This window comes from Mauremys mutica, chromosome 13, assembly GCF_020497125.1.
Source record: "Mauremys mutica isolate MM-2020 ecotype Southern chromosome 13, ASM2049712v1, whole genome shotgun sequence".
Taxonomy (NCBI): domain Eukaryota; kingdom Metazoa; phylum Chordata; order Testudines; family Geoemydidae; genus Mauremys; species Mauremys mutica.
Window position 1 is genome coordinate 51,911,809 of NC_059084.1, and position 21,377 is coordinate 51,933,185.

Consider the following 21,377-nt stretch of genomic DNA (forward strand, 5'->3'; position numbering starts at 1 on the left):
GCTCAGCCTATAGTTGAACTGCTCTTTATTACTGTCCAGGGTGCCTGTTTATGGCTTCATGGGCCATGGCATTAAGGGGTAGGCTGGGTCCCCGAGGATAATTATAGGCATTTCAACATCCCCAACTGTTATTTTCTGCTCTGGGAAGTAAGTCCCTTCCTGCAGCTGTTCAAACAGACCAGAGTTCCTGAAGATGAGAGTGTCATGCACCTTTCCTGGGCATCCCATTTTGAGGTCGGTGAAACGTTCCTTGTGATCCACCAGTGCTTGCAGCACCGTGGAAAAGTACCCCTTGCAGTTTATATACTGGCTGCCCCAGTGTGCTGGTGCCAAGATAGGGATATGCATTCCATCTATCGCCCCGCCGCAGTTAGGGAACCCCAGTGCATTAAAGCCATCCACAATGGTCTGCACATTTCCAAAAGTCACTACCCTTGATAGCAGCTGGTCAATGATTGTGTTGGCTACTTGCAGCACTGCAGCCTCCACAGGAGATTTGCCCACTCCAAACTGATTCCCGACTGACTGGTAGCTGTTGGGCATTGCAAGCTTCCACAGTGCTATGGCCACTCACTTCTCACTGCTCTCATCTTGGTGTCTTTGCACTTCAGGGCAGGGGAAAGCAAGTCACAAAGTTCCATGAAAGTGCCCTTATGCATACGAAAGCTTTGCAGCCACTGGGAATCATCCCAGACCTGCAACACAATGTGGTCCCACCAGTCTGCGCTTGTTTCCCGGGCCCAGAATCGGTATTCCACGGCATGAACCTGGCCCAATGCCACCATGATCTCCCAGTCACCACATGCCATGCTTCTAGGAACGTCTGTGTCCCTGTCCTCATCAGTATAGTAATCACGCTGTCATCACTTCCTTGCCCACTTTTGCAGGTACTGCACATACTGCTGGATTATGTGTGAGGTATTTACAATGGCCAAACTGCTGCAGTGAGCTGAACAGGCTCCATGTTTGCTGCACTATGGCGTCTGCACAGAAAAAAGGCAAGAAACAATTGTCTGCAGTTGCTCTCACGGACGGAGGACAACTGACGACTGTAGCTATCCCACAGTTCCTGCAGTCTCCGCCAAGCATTTGAATTCTGGGTTGAGCTCCTAATCCCTGACTGTCACGGGTGGTTCTTGGTACCTGTCGTCAGGTACTACCACCCCCCAACTCACGGGAAAGCAACAGGAAAAAATAGTTTCTCACCTTTTTTCACTTTCACCTATGTCCACTGGCTGCTGCTGACAGACGCAGTGCTGCAGTGCTACACAGCAGCATCCCCTTGCCTTGCCGACGGCAGACGGTACAATAGGAATGATAGCCATCATCATCGTCCTGTGGGTGCTCCTGGCCAGCCTCAGTGAGGTCAGTGGGGGCGCCTTGACAAAACTGGGAATGACTTCAGCTCATTCTCTCTTTAAGTTTCGTCTAATGGAGATTCAGTCCTGCCTGGAATATCAGGCAAGCCTACTAAAGAACCAGAGAGGCAAACAGCCGCTCTGGGTTAGAGTCCCAGACATCCCTCAGAAATGATGAGCTCCTGCCATTCTAGGGGGTGCCCCTGCAACAACCCCACCCATTGCTTCTCTCCTCCCCCACCCCTCCTGGGCTACCATGGCAGTTATCCCTCCATTTGTGTGATGAAGAAATAAAGAATTCAGGAATAAGAAACAACACTGACTTTATTGCCTCTGCAAGCGGAGATCAAAGTGGGGAGGGGAGGGCGGTTGGCTTACAGCAGGGGTAGGCAACCTATGGCACAGGTGCCAAAGGCGGCACGCGAGCTGATTTTCAGTGGCATTCACAGTGCCTGGGTCCTGGCCACTGGTCTGGGGGGCTTTGCATTTTATTTAATTTTAAATGAAGCTTCTTAAACATTTTAAAAACCTTAGTTACTTTACATACAATGATAGTTTAGTTATATATTATAGACTTGTAGAAAGAGACCTTCTAAGAACATTAAATTGTATGACTGGCACGCAAAACCTTAAATCAGAGTGAATGAATGAAAACTCGGCACAGCACTTCTGAAAGGTTGCCGACCCCTGTCTTACAGGGAAGTAGAGTGAACCACCATTCTGCACTTGCTCAGCCTATAGTTGGACTGCTCCTAACTACTGTCCAGAGCAAGGGCCAGGCTGGGGTAGGTGCGACCGTACCGTGCTGCTGGCTGGGAGAGCAGCCTGAGGCAGAAGCCTCCAGCTGGCATCATATTCCAGGCAGGACTGAATCTCCATTAGACAAAACTTAGAGAATGACCTGAAGTCATTCCCATTTTTGTCCAAGCGCCCCCGACCGACCTCACCGAGGCCGGCCTGGAGCACCCATGTCTGCCCAGGTGCCCCCAACCAACCTCACCAAGGCCGGCCAGGCGCACCCACTTCTGCCCAGGTGCCCTCGACCGACCACACCAAGGCTGGCCAGGAGCCCCTATGACAGCAACAGATGGTACAATAGGACTGATAACCGTCTTTGCTAAATTGCAAGGGCAAGGAGCTGCTACTGTGTAGCACTGCAGTAGCGTGTCTGCCAGCAGCACCCAGGAGACGTACGGTGACAGTGAGCTGAGCAGGCTCCATGCTTACCATGGTATGTCGTCTGCACGGGTAACCCAGGAAAAAAGGTGAGAAACAATTTTTTCCAGTAGCTTTCACAGACAGGAGGGGGACTGATGACATGTACCCAGAACCACCCCCAACAATATTTTTGCCCCATCAGGCATTGGGAGGGCAACCCAGAATTCCAATGGGGGACAGAGACTGCAGGAACAGTGGGATAACTACCCACAGTGCAATGCTTCGGAAGTCGACACTAGCCTCAGTACTGTGGACGCACACCGCTGAATTAATGCGCTTAGTGGGGACACACACAATCAACTGTATCAGATCAATTTCTAAAACTCAACTTCTATTAAATTGAACTAATTTCGTAGTGTAGACGTACCCTAAGTCTGTTACTGAGAACCACTGTGCTCCTGCTGCTACTGCAGCAACTACCTCTTGGTTCTTGGCCACTCCCGGGGCAGAGGCAGGGGGTTACTGCGTTTAATGCTCTAAAACCCACTGTCATTCGCCAGGTCTTCCCAGACCCTTTTGGTACAGGCCACATCGGGGCATTATTAGTACTCGTCATGTTCACAATAACACCCTCTTCTAACAAGCTTTTAATGGTAGAATTTATTCCTTCCTCTGCTTCTAAAGGATACTTGTACTGGCGCTGTGGAGGGGGGACAGGTCCTCGATTAAAACTTCAGTGTCAATTTTTCCACATTCTAATTTATTTTCAACCCATCACTGGGAAACTTTTCCACTCATGGGTCCCCTTCTTCTTGCCCTCCTTCCAGGGCCTTTACAGCCGCACACCTACATACAGCATAAATGGAAGGCGTGGAAGTTTCTACTGGCTCTTCACTATTTGCCTATAGGAACCCGTTGGCTAAATCCACAATGAGCCCCACACCATTAAGATAAGGCATCCCCAATATTCCATCCTCCGTACCCACATCTCCAGTTTGATCCCGCTTCTGAATACAATAATCTACCTGTGATTCCCAACTTCCTACATGAGTCAGGCTCAGTCTTGTGATAAATGCTTCCACTGTCTCCCTTGCGTATGATACTAGTTGTGTATCTACACAACTAGATCTGCAATTGATTTGATATAACAATAGCTACATTGACTTGATATTAATTGGGTTCCAAACATTTGCCAGAACTTGTATAAATAAATTATCTATTTTAATTAGCTTATGGCAAGATCATGTGAGACATACAAGAATTATGCTGCAAAAGCAGATCCAACCCACTATTGGTCTAACCAAGTTTTACTTTGGTTTTTAGAGAAACCCAATAACCTTGTTACTTCCATAATGAACCTTACAAAGAAACATCCTGTTTCAGTCAAACATGATTTTGATTAGCCATTTCCGTTACACACTAACACTTCTACTACTGGGTAGTAACAGAACCAAGAATGGGAATAGCCAATGATGCATCCAGCAAGCTCTGGGACACCCCTTCCTGCATCAGTATTGAGTTGGGGGTGTGACGTTATCTGGAATTGATTTGATGACAGTGTTTTTAAAGAGCCGCTCATCTTTAAGTCTAGTGGGTCTTGTGGTGATACAAGGACTGGAAAACACAAGTAAACTGCTTTTCTCACTTTGTTAGCCTGTGTGGTGAAACAGCAGTATACTTTTGTCGCTGGGTTGGTATCTCTTATGGGGTAATAACTGCCAGTCTTAGGGGTGCATTTGCCCTGTTTCTCAGCAGTTTGTCCTAAATTTGGTGATCTCGGTTGTGACCCATCAAGGCAGGTTACAGCCAGATCCCCAGTTCGTGTAAATCCGGAGTAACTCGAGTCTAGCGGAAGCAGCTGCGGTGACTTTACACCAGCGGAGGATTTGGCCCCAGGAGCTATTCGCTCCATCCGTTGGGTCTGATGCGAACCCCAATGCGCTTGTCCCGTTTACACTGACAGACGCTACCCTGTGAGTCTGACACCGAAACGGCCCCGTGGGAGCCAACGAGCCAGGTCAGCGAGGGGAGAGCGATTCAGAACAGGACTCACTCCGAATTGGGGTTCACAGATGAAGCGAGGGATCTCTGCGCCGCAGGCCCAGCGGGGCTCTGGGCAGGAAGGGGAGACACGTTGCCCGGGAACGGAAGGGTTAAAACTGCCGGGAGGTTTGTGTTACATTCACCCGGGTGCCGGGTCTCCTGTCCCAGCCCGGAGCGGTGTGTGTGTCACTGCTGCCCCCGCGCGGCTGCCGGGAGAAGCGCGATTCCGCAGCCTGCGTTTTTGTAGGATCACAAACCGGTTTCGTGTCACTGTGTGTCTCGCACAGTAATAGCGGGCGGTGTCCTCGGGCTTCAGGCCGGTCATTTGCAGATACAGCTCACTCTTGGGATCATCCCTGGAGATGGTGAACCGGCCTTTCACTGAATCAAGGTATATAGTACCCCCACTGCTGCTAATATAAGCGACCCATTCCAGCCCCTTGCCAGGAGCCTGCCGGACCCAGCTCATGTAGGCGCTGCTGAAGGTGAACCCGGAGGCTTTGCAGGAGAGGCGGAGAGAGTCTCCGGGCTTTTTCACATCCCCTCCGGACTCCACCAGCTGCACCTGCGACCAGACACCTGCAAATAAAGACAGGTTATAAATATTGGTATATAAACAGCGATAATGTCATCTATTGTTCTAGCTCTGCCCGTTATTCAGAGGAGCAAAATACCTTCCAAAGCTGCTAAAGAGAAAACTAAAAGGAGCAAAAATCCCATTTTCCCTGGTGCTGGAGGGGAAAGTTCTCAGGGCCTGGCTGGTCACTGCACAGACCCAGGGTCTGCGGATTGTGTCTCCGGGTGCAGCCTGGGCAGAGAGAGACACAGATTTAAACAGGAAACTCTCTTCCTCATTTGCATACTTCCCTCCTTATAAGAGACACACTCTCCTGCTGCCAGTGATCTGACTGACTCACCCTAGGGCTCCGGGTGCGGGAGTCAGACTGTCCCGTCCTGTGTGTCTGTGCAGCGCCGGGCACAGGGCGCTGGGATCCTCATTAGACTATCGGACCCCTATTAATTTCATCTGGTGACCCTAGTTTTTATTTTTGGGGAAAGGGTAAATAACTGCTTTACTGCTTGAACCCACAAGGCTGCGGCTTCTCAGTGCCAGAGCTTCAGGGTCTGGGGATTGAAGGGTTTTCAGCAGGGGAGATGAGTAGCCGCATTTGCACCTTCCCCTTTTCCTAAGCAGGGCCGGCTCTAGGTTTTTTGCTGCCCCAAGAAAGACAATTTTTGGCTGCCCCCATCCCAGCCTTAGGCTCCCCCCCCCCCGCACACCCCTGCTGCCCCAGCCCTGGGCTCTTCCCCCAACCTGCACCCTCCTGCTGTCCCAGCCCTGGGACACTGGCAATTCGCTTCCCGGGTGGGTCATTCAGCAGGAATTTTAGATGTGCACAGAACACAGACAGGATTGGTTCCCATATGGTTACAGAGCTGCAGTAAAGTGGAACAATTTTCAGCTTGTGTGATTGGAGGATATCTGGATGCATATTATAAGACTGTCCTCCATAAATGAGGAAAAGTTGAGGTGCCTTTATTATTCTTTTATTCCACTCTTTCTTTCTAAGGGGAATTGGCCAATGTGATATCACTGTCTTCCTTTTAAACAAACAAACAAACAAACAAACAAACAAACAAACAAACAAAAGGCAATGGCTGTTGAAAATAGCAATTCCAGTACTAAAAACCACTGGGAAGCATTTCTTGCTCAGTTTTATCCTACTTTTTCTACAGTGGATCAGCATATTTGATTTGGGAGAAATGAAATAACAGCTGCCCAAACTGAGCTTGAGCACTCCTGAATTTTGAGGTGTTCAAATCTGGAAGGCAGGTGCTAGATTCCCTGTCTGAATATTAGCTAAATCTGGAAAGGAAAAGTCAGTTTCTGCTTCCATGGCTCAGAACTGGAAATCCTCCTACGTGCCTGATACTGCATCTAAAGCTGCCCAGCTCCAGTAGAGCCTCCCCTCCCTTACTTTTCATTTTAAACTCTAGTGGGATCCAGGTACCTCCCTTGCTAGGCTTCAGATAGAGAGGGGCACTGTCCATTTAGTCCACCAATTCCTTCTTTGGGGGCAGGGGCGGCTCCAGGCTCCAGCAAGCCAAGCGCATGCTTGAGGTGGCAAGCCTTGGGGGGCTCTCTGCCGGTCGCCGCGAGGGTGGCAGGCAGGGTGCCTTCGGTGGCTTGCCTGCGGAGGGTCTGCTGGTCCCGTGGCTTTGGTCGACCTCCCAAAGCTGCGGGACCAGCGGTCCCTCTGCAGGCAAGCCGCCAAAGGCAACCTGCCAGCTGTGCTTGGGGCGGCAGAATGCCTAGAGCGGCCCCTGTTTGGGGGGTGGGTGCTAGGTGAGATCACACCAGTATCCCTAATCCACTCTGGAGATGTCTTCTGATGAGGATATCTGGGGCAGAGCCTTCTACTCCCTGGGCACACTTGTTCCCCGTTCACAGTGCCACCCCTTTCCATTAACAGCAAGCTGCAGCATGGCTCAGGTACCTCACTCCCTACCCCTCCCTTTCCTGTTGATAGCTGCCAAGGGATTGCTGGGAAATGTAGTTCTTTCCCTACTCCAGGGCTGGCTCTATAGGCAGGGAGCTAACCAAGGAAGTACAGGGTCCCAGGGGTTCTCAGCTGCTCCATGGCTCTGCTTCTGCAGGGTTGTGAGAGGGGAGGAAGTGAGTTAAAAAAAAAAGCCCAAATGCCGCCCCTGCAAATGTGCTGCCCCAAGCACCCACTTGTTTTGCTGGTGCCTAGAGCCGGCCCTGCCTGCCGTGAAAAGGGACATTGTTGCACTCATAGGAGCTGGATCTAACGGTGCTGGGGGTGCTGTTGCACCCCCTGGCTTGAAGTGGATTCCTGATATACAGGGTTAACAGTCTGGTTCAATGGCTGTCCGCACCCCCCACTATAAACATTGTTCCAGCACCCCTGGTTTCACTGCTGTTCTGCAATATCAGGGTATCGTTTCCTTTTGTGAACTTTATGAAATCTTGGATTCTCTCTGCTTCTCTATTCCTGTCTATGTCTCTCTGAGCGGGAAATGCCCTGAATGTGTGTATAGAAACCACTTCCCCTTTTTGTTGGGGTCCAGCTCTGCTCCGTGTCACTGTGTCTTGGGTGCAGTAATAGCTGGCGGTGTCTGCAGCTGTCAGCAAGCGGAGATGCAGGGAGAACTGGTTCTTGGAGGTGTCTGTGGTGATGGTGATTTGGCTCTGGAAAGCCGGGGTGTAGTTGGTGCCCTGGCTACAGGGCCGGCTTTAGGAAATGTGGGGCCCAATTCGAACAGTTTCAATGGGGTCCCAGCAAGGATGACTTAAAAAAAAACACGTCAAAAACACATGGGGCTTGTACTCACTGGGCAGTGCTCCGAGTCTTCGGTTCCACTTCAGCGGTGGGTCCTTCACTCACTCCGGGTCTTCGGCGGCACTGAAGGACCCTCCGCCACAGTGCCACTGGAAACCCGGAGCGAGTGAAGGACCCGCCGCCGAAGTGCCGCCGAAGACCCGGAGCACCGCCACGTGAGTAAAAATTAAAAAGGCGCCTCTAGCCAGAGAAGGGATTCTCACTGGGTGCAGGGCCCGATTCGGGGGAATTGGTGGAATAGGCCTAAAGCCGGCCCTGCCTGGCTAGGTCCGTATATATACCCCATATATTCTAAGCCTTTCCCAGGAGCCTGCCGGATCCAAGCCCAGTCGGAGCCAGAAGAAATGGAGTAACCAGACACGGTGCAGGTCAGTGAGAGGGGCTCTCCGGGCTTCACCATGCTGGGCCCGGACTGGACCAGCTGGATTTGGGACCAGGCACCTGCAAAGACAGGACACGTTACAGTTAAATCCTGACCTCTGTTCCTCGGGGTTTGGTCATTTCCCCCGAAATTCTCCTCCTGACTTACAGGGCGAGATGGCGAGTAACACCAGGAGCGACAGCACATTTTCCATCTTTTGAAAAGGGCAGAAAATGTGACAAAAATGAAATTCACTTCAGCCCCCGGGCAGGCGGGTCCCGGGAGAACCCAGGAGCTGCTCTTCAATGGGAACCGTGACTGGGAGACTTGCATAAAGATCAGACACTCCGACATCACCCTTGAAAAGGAGCTGAAACCACCCGAGCTCTTTAGCTCTGTGACTCTCTCAGAGCAGTGTAACCGGGCAGGGAAATGAACCAACTATTAGCGAATGCTGTGTGATCTGTCCCTTTCTTTCTTTCTTTCTTTCTTTCTTTCTTTCTTTCTTTCTTTCTTTCTTTCTTTCTTTCTTTCTTTCTTACTAGAGTCTCCCAATGAAATTAACAGTCATCAATTTTAAAACAAACCTAAGGAAGTGTTTCTTCACAGGAGACACATTTAACCTGTGGAACTCATTGCCATGGGATGATGTGAAGGCCAGAACTAAAATTCGATTTTAAAATAATTAGATAAATGAATGGAGAACATAGGAACCACTATACTGGGTCATACCAAGGGACCATCTAGCCCAGTGTCCTGTCTTCAGACAGTGGCCAATGCCAGGTGCTCCAGAGGCAATGAACAGGACAAGTAATCATAGAGTGATCCATCCCTTGTCTCCCATTCCCAGCTTCTGCTTAACTAAGGCTAGAGACACCATCTCTGCCCATCCTGGCTAATAGCTTTTGATGGGCCTATTCTCTATAAATGTATCTAATTCTTTTTTGAACCCTGTTATAGTCTTGGCCTTCACAACATCCTCTGGCAGACAAAGAATTTCACAGGTTGACTGTGCTTTGTGTGAAGAAACACTTCATTTTGTTTCCTTTAAGACTGCTGTCTATTAATTTCACTGAGTGACTCCTAATTCTTGTGTTATGAGGATAAGTGCAGGACCGGCTCTAGGCACCAGCAAAGCAAGAATGTGCTTGTGGGCGGGGGCACATTTCCAGGGGTGGCATTCCGGCCATCCTCTTCCAGGAGTTGAGGCTTTCGGGTGTTGCAAGAAAAAGAGTTCGGCCTGTGGGCTTACTCGAGATTCACAGGGTTTACTGTACAATTGCCCGCTAGAAAAGATAAGCTGGGGACATCGAAAGCTAGAAGGAGCTGGGAACAGAGCCTGGGGCTGGACCAGACAAATGTCTGCAGGGTCTAGTTCTCTTTAAGATCTTGCCATCCCTACTAATGGGACTGACCCCACTGGCTCCGGTGGAACAATTTGTGGGGTAAGGATTACTAGGCTAGGAAGGGTTTGCAGGGCCACTCTCAAAATCCCAATGGAGCTGAAATCAAGAACCTCTCCGAGCGCAGACCTCACTGTTTCCAATCAGGTTTGCCTCTCTGGGCGCCAATCCATGTAGGGTTTAAACGGAAATCGGTACCGTTTCCAAGCTAACCAGTTTGCATCAAGCTCAGAAGCCCTCAGTCCTGAATTTCAGGAGTGTGCGAGGGGCCAGCACATCTGGGAAGAGGAGAGCACAGAGGGGCTAGCACAGACGTGTCAGCCAATGCAGGGTCCCTTCACTGGGCTCTCTTGTAACCGCAATGGTTTATAATGTCAGAACGCAGTGTCGAAGAAAAACTTAGTTCTTGCTTTTTGTTTGGGTGCAGCAAAATTAAATACTTTATTATTTCTCCAGTAATTACCATGGAGGGAGAGAGTGCCATAGGACACAGGGTCCTGGACAGGTCTCTCAACTGGTAAACAATTACATCAAGCCTTTATACCTTCATTACAGACAAGCTTAGACAATCATGGAGACAGTAAAAAGCAACAAATACATTTTGTTTATACATAAGCTTTTCTGCTATCTTACTAGAAAAAGCAAGACTGCACATTGCAAGGTCGTAATACTTTCACACAGTTCACTCTGTCTTACATTATCTTGCTTCTACAAATCTCACGTCATAAGGGTCACAGTATGGCCTGACTCTTGCTAACTAACATTCATTAAGATCTCTTCAAAACCTTGTTAATTATTTACTGGCTTCCACACTCCCCCCTTTTGTACTTCCAGTACAACAAACAATTTCAAATCTCAATTCGCATTAAACCATGGAGTTTAGATTCTACAGCAGATATGTCAACCTGAGGGGTTGGCAAGGGATGTAATGACAATGCATGATTAGCATGATCATAAAAGGTATTATTACTATAATTATGTTTTTTTTCAAAAACAACAACAATAACATAATCCTAAACTAACTAACAACACGACAAACAATAACATTCCCATAGGAACAATATAATGGGGCTGTTGTACAAATTTGATCACAAAGCATAAAACATCATACCTAGTACATAAAGTAAACACTCTATAAGCTGTATGAAAGGCATTCTTTTCAGCTTAATATATATTCTAAAGCATGTGAATTTGCCCTTGCAATTCAGAGATTCTTTGAACCTTTGGTAACAATGAAAGCAAATTTCTGAAACCGATCAGGCACTACCCTAGTCCAATCAAGATATACCTAAAATCTAAGAGCTACTTACAACATTCTATCTGCATTCTATCTGCAGGCCAGTAAATGATATAATTGCCTGCAGCAGTGGTAAGATCAATATGTATATCCATCAGGTGTTATTCCAGGGGTACCGTCTATAAATCAGGTAGGTATACCAGGTGGCCTAATTTCCCAGATGTCTCGGCAAATAATTCAGTTCCACATGCATCCTCCCGATGGACCCAGCAGGATTCGGTATTTGGGAGCCCACACCCACCCTAACCGGTCCATATGCTTGGAAGGAGCACTGTGAATGTCCACACTTCCATCCAGAAAGTGTCCAAGTATGTCTGCATGACCACAGATCAGATGGCACTCCTGATGTGACAGTAAGGGCAGTGGGCCAAGTCTGTTCCAGATCCCACTGCAATGCCTTCCCAGCCTCAGTGATATTCAATACCATCTTTGTCAGTAACTTCTGGGTCATAGAACTAAGGGTGGAAATGACATGTAACTCACCAACTCCAGCCCGCACTTAAGATAGCTGAGTTTTAAGAATAAGGCTAGTGGCCCTGAATAGTCCAAATGGCTACGACACTATCAGCCCCAGCCCATAGGGATCTGCCCAATGTCCTCTTATTCCAGGTTCTCCGTTGTGCTAATCTAATGGCAGCCCCTTGTGAGCAATCTGGGTATGTAAAAGTGACGTGAAACTGGATAAGGGCAATATCATTTAAAATCCAATTAGGGAGGGCAATACATACTGAAGGATTTATCCAAAACACAGGGCGCAGCCTGTAGATCAAACCCCAAAATCCAATTAATACCATATCCCCAAGCATGGGTCTCATAACTTCTTCCTGCCAGTGTACAAGTCTTCGTACAATTCTTTGTTTCTTCACCAGGGTCAGTTCTCAATGTCTTGTTCTCAAATTCCTGGACTTTGGCAATGTCAGTGGAATGAGTGTTTCTTCTTCTTTCCCAAAACAATTGTGGTTTAGCATCCTACAGGGGAGAGGTTGCCAGCACATATCACCCTGTAATGGCTGTGCTTTTTCTAGAAAAGTCTAAAGGCACAGTTGGTCTGTCAGTGGACAAGGGAGAGGTTAACTAGCACGTCACTCTGTCCTTTTTCCCTGCTGTCCAGAAACACAGTAGAGCTAGAAGCAGAAATAGGCTAATCATCAATAGGAAAATTCTTCTGATGTGGAGGGGTCTTTTTGCAGTGAGAATCCTGGGTCCAGGCAGTCAGTCTTTGGCACTTCACAGCGGTGTCGGTAGGCAGCAGGACTTGGAAAGGGCCGTTCCAGCATGGAGCCAAGGCAGTCGTGCGTCGATGGATCTGTATGTAGACCCAGGCTCCTGGTTCTAACGAGTGGCAAGGTTGCACAGGATCCTTCGGTAGTGCTTCCATCACCTGTGTATAAAAAAAGACCTAACACATTTCATTAGTGCCTAACAATACTTAAGCAGTATGTTATCCAGCAAATGAATGTCCATCTGAGCTGGGGTTAGTGGGGATGCAGTTGGTAGTCGCATTGGGTGTCTTGTCAAAATTCCATGAGGGCCGAGTCCAGTCTTTCGATTGGGAATGGCTCTCATACACATCAGTGCCCAAAGGAAGGGCATCTGGCCACTTTAAGTGTGTCTCAGCACAAATCTTGGCCAGTTTATTTTGTTAAGTCCCGTTCTGGCGTTCCACTGTCCCAACTGTGGGTGGTGAGGGCAGTGAGTTGCACATAACCCCTTTACAATCTGTCCAGTAAAATGAGTTCCAGGATCACTGTTGATAGTCACAGGGATGCCAAAACGTGGTACAAAATCTGTAAGCAAAGACATCTACTGTCCTGCAGGGAAAAGCTTCAACCCAAGTGGTAAATACATCAACTAAAACTAATACATATTCATAACCACAACACTTAGACATTCAAATAAAATCAATCTGAATATTTACAAAAGGTCCCCAAGGAGGAGAGGGGGCTGGCCGCTGCACACCAATCTCGTGTAACTGCAGCAACCATTCCCCCCCCCTTCCCTTGGTAGGCAGCCAAGCGGTGTCCTTGACTGGGGCCAGCGCATGTTAGCCATTCTCTGGTTGTTTTTTTTCATTTAACCTACAAAGGAAACTTTTACTCTTCAATTATACACCTTTTTCATACCATGAACACATAAACAGTACTGTTATACAGTACAGAAGAATTATCATTCAATGTATGCCACATATACCCTTTCACTAAAATAACCTTATTACAGAACTTTGGAAGGACAAGCCAGGACAAGCACACCCACATTGAGAAGTCCACTTAATATAACTTCTAGTCCAATAGCTATCCACCATCCCCAGCCCCCTGGCTAAAAGTCTGAGGTAGCCAGAAGGATCCCTTGTACAATATGGGGAGTGGGTTAACTTTTCATGTCCTTGCTTCCAAAGACTGTCAGTATGATTTTAACAACAATTATCAATTAAAAGATTTGGCCAATATAGTTTCTTTCTCTTACTGAAGAAAATGTATTAGACTCTAGTATATCACATTTTTCTGATGTAACCAAACACTTTGTATTCCAAGTTGAACAAAACAAGTATCTGCATTCCAATCCAACACTTCCGCTTGAGTTCAAATCAGACCATCTCATGAAAATATGAAACACAACAATTCTGGCCACTAGACAAACACGACAAGACAGAACATAGAACACACAACATAATTTTTTACTGTGCCAGTAAATCAAGGTACGTTGAATGTTGTGCAGCTGGCATTAGTTTTCTTTGATTATCTGAAAGACAAAAACAGAGGTCCACCCCTTCCGGGCAGTTAAATACTTAAAATATACAAATACTCTTGTTGATTCTAGGCAAAACAGAGGAATTACCCCATATTTTCTCGCATGTGTTTCTTAGACAGCCCTGGTTCAGTGGCCTCTACCTTATCAGTTAGTTAATTTGCATTAACACAGATGCTTTCCGGCTTGCTTTTTTATTTTCAACTCCTGCTTTTAAACACTGAAAGAAAACATCACCACTTATAGTGCCTGTAGAGCCTAATAAAATTTTCATTACATAGCACTGTATACAGTCTTCAACTGATTTAACAAAATTGGTCACAGCCAAATTATTACAATCTAATAAATTTATTTGCCTGAATTTATTTACAAACATTTCAAAGACACCAAAAAACTGTTCTCTTAAAAATCACTTGCTTTTCCCTTCCAACAGCCACTTCACCAATTCAAATCACCATTCCAAATATACTTCTGAGTATTTGAAATTCTCATGCTTATATTCACTTACTCCTTTTTTCCACTACACCCTCAAAAGTTTCCAACCTGTTTTCCAATCACTCTGTCTGTTGCCTGCTCGCCTGGGCCCGATCCTTTTTTTTCTCGCTGAGCCGTCCCTTCCATTTTGCACCAATTTGCTCCACTACCAGTTTAGCTAGGATGGTGAGCTTCTCAACTAGCCCCACCCTACTGGTCTTTTCCCCAAAACATTTCTACTCACAAGACTACCTGAGTCCTCCCTAGTAAGGCTTGCCACCTGGGCAAAAATACATGGCCATTCACTTAACACATAATCCAAACCCCTTTGGGGGTCTACCCAGAGACCCACCCATTTGTCTGCTGACACTTAAACAGAAAAGAAAATTACACAGAGAGCAAAGAAAATTACAGTCTAAGCCAGATTTTTCCTACTTCTGTTACATTATCCGTTACAGGGGGGGCGGGACAGTAAAATCTCAGGACAACCTCAGAGCTTCATCGCACACATGGCTTCCACCCTGAGGAATTACGAACGAGAAGTTCAGTTCCGCTCACACACCTAACGCCCAAATGAACAGAGCAGAAAAACAACAGTAACCGGTTAAACAAAACAGAGCCAAAGCTAAATAGTGTTTCCTTATTCTATTAGAGCTCACCTTTAATCATGCAACCAACAATACCAAACAAAGCAAACACAAAATAACAAGGGTAAAACAGATAGATGGTGTAAATTCTGCAGGGCCCCCCCATTATTAATTGCACACCAAACTGTGACAAATTCCTGTTACTAATTTATCCCTTATGTCAGGTGATCAGACTGACAGAGCATACAATCAAATTTTAAAGCTTCATTAAAAATAATAAAACAACAATGGAGAGTATTGGGAATGCTCCCACCTCACACAGGAAAAACATGAATGCCCCAAGCCTTAAACCACTTTAATACTCACACATGTCTCACTGGGAAGTTAAGCTTTGCAAATATAATTCCAATTCTGTAACTTGTACTGTGTTTGGTTTGCCTCAGTTTCAATTTTCCACAAGTAGCTGGGGCTGAAAGCAGTTTTCTTTGCACTTAGCATAGTCTGCACTGATACATGACCTTGAACACAAAACAACTTCTCCTATCTCTGGGTGAAGCCGAATTTCAAATTAACCCGTTCCTAGACAAATTGCTCACACCGTGTCAGAGGCTTTTCTTTGGTGATTAAAAGCTCCTCTTAGATATATGATCTCATCTAGATTGAAGGTGCCTTCTAATGGGCATTGTTTAAATGAATTTTCACGCGTGTACAGATTTTAATCATTTAAATACCTGCAGGTTTTAGGACCATAATGTACGTACATGTAATATGCTGAGGTACCCTTAGGGGGTAAGGTGGAATATTTAGACAGTCCCTTACCCATTTTCCACTCACACAGGAGAGACTCACAAGGAAAGGGGAGGGAAGATGGGTTCACACACTCCTAGACCCAGGCAGCTTCCTCGCCGGACAATGCCTGGCCGAGTCAGCCCACCGTGGGTCGGATCTCCTAAAGATCCACTAGTTACCGGGCTAGCCCGGTAACAGCCACTCACACTGGTGTACACACACACACACCAAGGCCTCCTTTTCTTCCTTTTTCTTTTTTTTTAACCCTTTTTTAACCTTTTTAAATTTTTTTTTTGTTTATTTTTTTTTTAACCACGATGCATCTTTACCTGGTCCGGACCATTACCATGAGGCGGTTTGACAACCCCTCTTGAGGCGGTAAAAACCCCTCAGCACCGGTGCATTCTAATGCATTACCTATGCATTACCTTATGCATTACCTTATGCATTTACCTTGGCCAACTCAGCAGTTCCCAGTACTGCTATAAACTAACCTTATTGGGGCCTCTCCCCAATACCACTTTGCATCTGATCCTGCTGCACAGTCAATAAGTTCAGATGGCGTGAGCCCAACAGAGAGACAGACGTCCTCAGGGACAGTCCTCCTCCGATACCCCAATAGAGATTTCAAAAGGTCTCATACCTCTCATGTGGCGCCATGGGGTTCGAAGGGGAATGATCCGTAGTAGCCGTCTGTGGGTCCGTGGGCGTTGCCATCCCGGACGAGCCCCCAAATTGTCGAAGAAAAACTTAGTTCTCGCTTTTTGTTTGGGTGCAGCAAAATCAAATACTTTATTATTTCTCCAGTAATTACCATGGAGGGAGAGAGTGCCATAGGACACAGGGTCCTGGACAGGTCTCTCAACTGGTAAACAATTACATCAAGCCTTTATACCTTCGTTACAGACAAGCTTAGACAATCATGGAGACAGTAAAAAGCAACAAATACATTTTGTTTATACATAAGCTTTTCTGCTATCTTACTAGAAAAAGCAAGACTGCACATTGCAAGGTCGTAATACTTTCACACAGTTCACTCTGTCTTACATTATCTTGCTTCTACAAATCTCACGTCATAAGGGTCACAGTATGGCCTGACTCTTGCTAACTAACATTCATTAAGATCTCTTCAAAACCTTGTTAATTATTTACTGGCTTCCACAGCAGTCAGGCACCTGAGGGGAGAGATCAAACAGCTGGTTTGTGGATCTCCAGAGTGAAGTTCAGCCTGACAGCTGGATCCCACGTGCATCGACCCTGTCCTCTAAGCGAACGTGGACTGGCCCTTGGCGAGGCTGACACAGAGCTCAGGCTATTTCACACTCGTGTGTCTGTCTGGATGGAGAGAGAGATTCCAGACCGGGCGCTCCTAGGGAAACCTAGGGGGACTGTCCGTACAAATAGGCAGCGGACACAGGGGGTCAGGCTGATGCAGCCCGCCCCATTTCCGCCCCACCATCGCCGCTGGAGCCCAGTTCCCCCAGTCGCTCTGTACGGCTGCAGCAGGCTGCCCCAGCCAAAGGCGCCTGGTCTGACAGAGCAGTGTCAAAAGAAGACCTGACTCTAAAGAAACAAGGACTGGTCAGAGGGACAGGGCGTACGGACACTTTTCCAGGAGAGGCGATCTACTCTCTCCGTGTCTCTGTATTTCTGCAGCACCCCGCTGCTTCCACCCAGCGGCTTTGGGAGAAGCAAAAACTCATCTGAACGTACCTGTCAGACTCAAACACACTCCTAACAAAGGCGACACCAGACGCCATCCCGGGCTCATTCCGCGCTACTCTGGGAACAACGAGGCGAGTCAGGGCCAGGATAACTACCCCCCCCCCATCTTCTTTGCTTGTCTGAGACCCAAGCACTTTCCCGAGCTGCTGCCCGTGGCGCTGGCTTGCACTCAGGGACCCTCGCGTGCTCCCCCCTGAACACAGCCCCTCTGCCAAGCAGCAGCCAGAGAGACGGGCAGGTGCTGCCCATGTCACAATCCGACAGTGTCCTGCAGGGATCGACAGGGATCTGTGCTGACTTCTCTCTCATGAGAGCAGGATCGGGGCCTCGGGTGGCGGAGATAGTCCCGGACCCGTGTCACACGTGCTGGTGTAGCTGAGAAACACCTTTGGGGGCAGCTCCTCAGCTGGTGGGAATGGTCGGAGCTGAAGTCAATGTCAATTCACACCGGCTGAGGACCGGCCGCTGCTTTCCTCTGGCCTTTTGCAGAGCGATCAGAGCCGCAAAGGGGGGGGGGGGTTCCCAAACCCAAGCGCCTTTAAGCGCAGCCCTGCTAGCAAAGGAGCCTCCAGTAACTCGTGCGGATTATTGTCTGGCTGCGGTAAAACAACAAACAGAAAAACATCCCCAGCAGTGAGTGTAATTCACAGCTGCTTGGATGCAAACCCCGCTAGTGCTGGGGAAGAGGAGAGAGGGATTTGGGAGCTGAACTGTCCCGGTGAGGTTTTTTCATGGCTCTGGGACAGACTGAGTGGCGTCCCCGGACCCCGTTGGCCTAATCCCCCCACCCACCCACTCACTTCCCTTTTGATCTGTGGGATAGTTCCCTACCCTAGACATGTGAGGCATTCGCTACAGGAGCAGGTCACTGGAAGGAGGGTGCTGATGGGAAAGCGGGGACTGGGGGGGGGGGGGGTCAGGGGACATTCCTTCCAATGAAGGTGAAAGGGAAAGACACCAGGAGCTTTTTACCGAAAGGAGGGAGAAGCGGGGAAAGAAACACTGGTGGGTTTTAGACTAAGGAGTAAAACTCTCTGATCTCGCTTCCAGTCTGGGTGGGAAGTGAAGTTGGAGAGGCATGAGCTGAAAGAAGAGCAAATACAAAAGAGATTCCCCTTTAACAAGACAAGTTGCCCCCAATAGACCATGTAACGAATACAAGCCCCGTCTTTCTTTTGAGTCCAAGCGATGCCCTTGGAATGAGGTCACAGAGCCATCAGCAGCCGTTGCTGAGCAGAGTGGAAAACACCGCAAGTCAGGGGCTGTGCAAACACGTGTAAAAGCCACCGAAAAAAAAAAGGGGGGGGGGCAATTTTTTTTTCTTGAGGAGACAAAAAAACTAGAGCCGTCCCTGCGCTCCAGCCGCTGCCCAGGAGCTGACCGGACTCAGCACTGAAGTTGAACCCAGAGCGAGGCGGAGTCAAAGGGCACCTGCAGATCCTATGTGCAAACGAGCGGTTTGCGTAGGTACAGAGGTAAAAAATGATGTTTTCCAACCTCCAGGGCCCCTTTTCCGTCCTGTCCCCCAGGCTGGGCTGTTTGCTCTTTGCACCGTTGCTGCCCCCTGGTGGTGGTTTAACCCAGGATTTTTTTTCTCCTAGGAAAATGCTCTTTGGGCAAGAAAAGCCACCGTAGGTGAAAAATTATTCTACTAACTAGACAAATAACCTAAACAAAACAAACACACAAAGAAAGTTGGTGGGTTCTAGTGCCAAAAGCTGAGCAATCAGGGCCCTTCTGTGGGAACGTGTCACTGACAGTGGTGACTCTAAGCGGAATCATAACCATATAAGAACAGACAGACTGATGCAGACCAAAGGTCCACCCAGCCCAGTATCCTGTCTACTGACAATGGCCAATGCCAGGTGCCCCAGAGGGAGTGAACCTAACAGGTAACCTAACAGCGATCTCTCTCCTACGATCCATCTCCACCTCTGACAAACAGAGGCTAGGGCAGGGTTTCTCAAACGGGTCGCCTCTTGTGTAGGGAAAGCCCCTGGCGGCCGGCTGGGCTGGTGTGTTTACCTGCCCTATGCACAGGTCTGGCTGATAGCGGCTCCCACTGGCCACGGATCACTGCACAGCCCATGCCGCATCCAGCAGCTCCCATTGACCCGGAGCAGCGATCCGCAGTGATCGGCCAGACCTGTGGACTGGACAGGAAAACACACCAGCCCGGCCGGCCAGGGGCTTTCCCTACACAAGTGGTGACCCCTGTTTGAGAAACCCTGGGCTAGGGACACCATCCCTTACCGATCCCAGCTAATAGCCATTAATGGACTTAACCTCCATGAATGTATCCCAGCACGGTGAAGTGAAGAGGGTCCTAGAGGGAACCGGAATGAACCAGGTTGAGACTCTGTGGCCTGTGTTATGCAGGAGCTCAGACTAGCTTCTCATCCTGCTCCGTTCTGGCCTTTATGTCTATGGATCTGTGACTCCCCGGCAGGTTGGGGGTGGGCTCAGAATTTGTCTCTGGAGAGGAAAGAAAGAGGCAGGGACCCAACTAAGAACGTTCTGCGCTTTGCGGGAACTTGTATAAATTCCTTCACCTTGTGTAAAAACAAAGAAGAGGGATAATAACAATAAAAGGGTTTGCTGCTGCTCGGCCCTTTCCCAGAACTGATCTCACTGTCACTTACAGGCCTTGGGCGCCCCCAACACCAAACCGCTTCTCTGATCACTGCAGGGAGAGGTTCTTGTCTGAGCTCAGCCCGGCTTCTCCTCACTGTGTCTCTCGCACAGTAATACCGGGCGGTGTCCTCGGGCTTCAGGCCGGTCATTTGCAGATACAGCAGGTTGTTGGGGTTGTCTCTGGAGATGGTGAATCGGCCTTTCACTGAGTCTGCGTAAAACTGTTGGCTCCCATCAGTGTAAATGAGTGAAACCCACTCCAGCCCCTTCCCGGGAGCCTGCCGGACCCAGCTCATATCATAGCTGCTGAAGGTGAACCCGGAGGCTTTGCAGGAGAGGCGGAGAGAGTCTCCGGGCTTTTTCACGTTTCCTCCGGACTCCACCAGCTGCACCTGGGACCGGACACCTGGGAATAAAGACAGGCCATTAATATCGGTATAAAAACAGCGGTAACACAATATTCTTCTAACTCTGCCCGCTATTCAGAGGAGGAAATACCTTCCAAAGCGGCTACAGCGAAAACGAACAGGAGCAAAAATCCCATTTTCCCTGGTGCTGGAGGGGAAAGTTCTCAGGAACTGGCTGGTCCCTGCACAGACCCAGGGGCTGCGGATTGTGTCTCCGGGTGCAGCCTGGGCAGAGAGAGGCACAGATTTAAACAGGAAACTGTCTCCCTCATTTGCATGTCCCCGCTTTATAAGAGACACACACTCCTGCTGCCAGGGATCTGAGTGACTCGCCCCAGGGCTCCGGGCACAGCACAGCACAGTAAAGGGTAGATGAGGGCAGGACATCATCTCTGTAAACTGGTTGGATAGTTCCCACTCCGTGCAAGGTCAGATTCTGTTCTCAGTTACTTGGTATAAAACTGGAATTTACTTCAGGGCACTGATTCTTCATGTGGGCGAGTTTCAGTGAGAGCAGAATTTGGCTAAGTCTTTTCATTCCAATATTTTCACCTTAAACACACCCAAAACTCGTCTGAGAGGTTTCTCTCTCTCTCTCTCTCTCTCTCTCTGTGTGCATTATATATATATGTTAGTGCTTGAAGGTGTGGGTACTTGTATGTGTGGGTGCTTGTGTGATTGTATGTGTGTGTTGATGTGTATAGGTGTTTGTATGGGGGCTTGAAGAACTAAGTTTGTGTGTGTGTGTTTGTGTGACAGTGTGGGAGTGTTTCTGCGTTCATATATGTTGGTATACATATTTGGGTTTAAAAGAATGGGTTTATTTCTGCGTATATTCGTGCTGTGTCTGTGTTCGTGTTTTTATGTGTGTATTGATGCGTCTCTGTGTTTGTGTGTGTGTGTGTGTGTGTTTCTGTTTTTTTGTGCGTGTTTGCAACAGAAAAGGGAGTGAGAGGAACTCTTTGCATGGCCGTGTCTGACGTACTGAGCAATTCCAGAGTGAAGGATGAATAAGGTGCATTTAGAAATGC

General features: G+C 48.2%; 1 protein-coding gene and 1 gene segment (V, D, J or C); both read right to left on the bottom strand.

Annotated features, from left to right (window-relative positions):
• Positions 1-4,582: 4,582 nt before the first annotated feature.
• Positions 4,583-8,499, bottom strand: LOC123347680 (immunoglobulin gamma-1 heavy chain-like). Its single transcript, XM_044984927.1, has 7 exons — positions 8,454-8,499; positions 8,184-8,365; positions 7,669-7,800; positions 6,572-6,584; positions 5,234-5,284; positions 4,817-5,138; positions 4,583-4,628 (listed from the first exon to the last, which is right to left on the bottom strand). Exons 1-7 carry the CDS (start codon positions 8,497-8,499, stop codon positions 4,583-4,585), a joined length of 792 nt encoding a protein of 263 aa, XP_044840862.1.
• Positions 8,500-19,586: 11,087 nt separating this feature from the next.
• On the bottom strand, positions 19,587-20,483 carry LOC123347681. The segment is given in 3 exon segments: positions 19,587-19,631; positions 19,975-20,345; positions 20,438-20,483. Coding segments are annotated over 3 exon segments (462 nt in total).
• Between the last annotated feature and the right edge of the window lie 894 nt (positions 20,484-21,377).

Excerpts from the sequence above, each read along its gene's own strand:
- LOC123347680 (XM_044984927.1), bottom strand. The coding sequence starts at position 8,499 with ATGGAAAATGTGCTGTCGCTCCTGGTGTTACTCGCCATCTCGCCCT. Across the intron at positions 7,801-8,183 it reads ATATATACGGACCTAGCCAG|GGCACCAACTACACCCCGGC; the intron begins GCAGGGCCGGCT and ends CCCTGTAGCCAG. Across the intron at positions 4,629-4,816 it reads CACACAGTGACACGAAACCG|AGCCCCGCTGGGCCTGCGGC; the intron begins GTTTGTGATCCT and ends CTTCCTGCCCAG.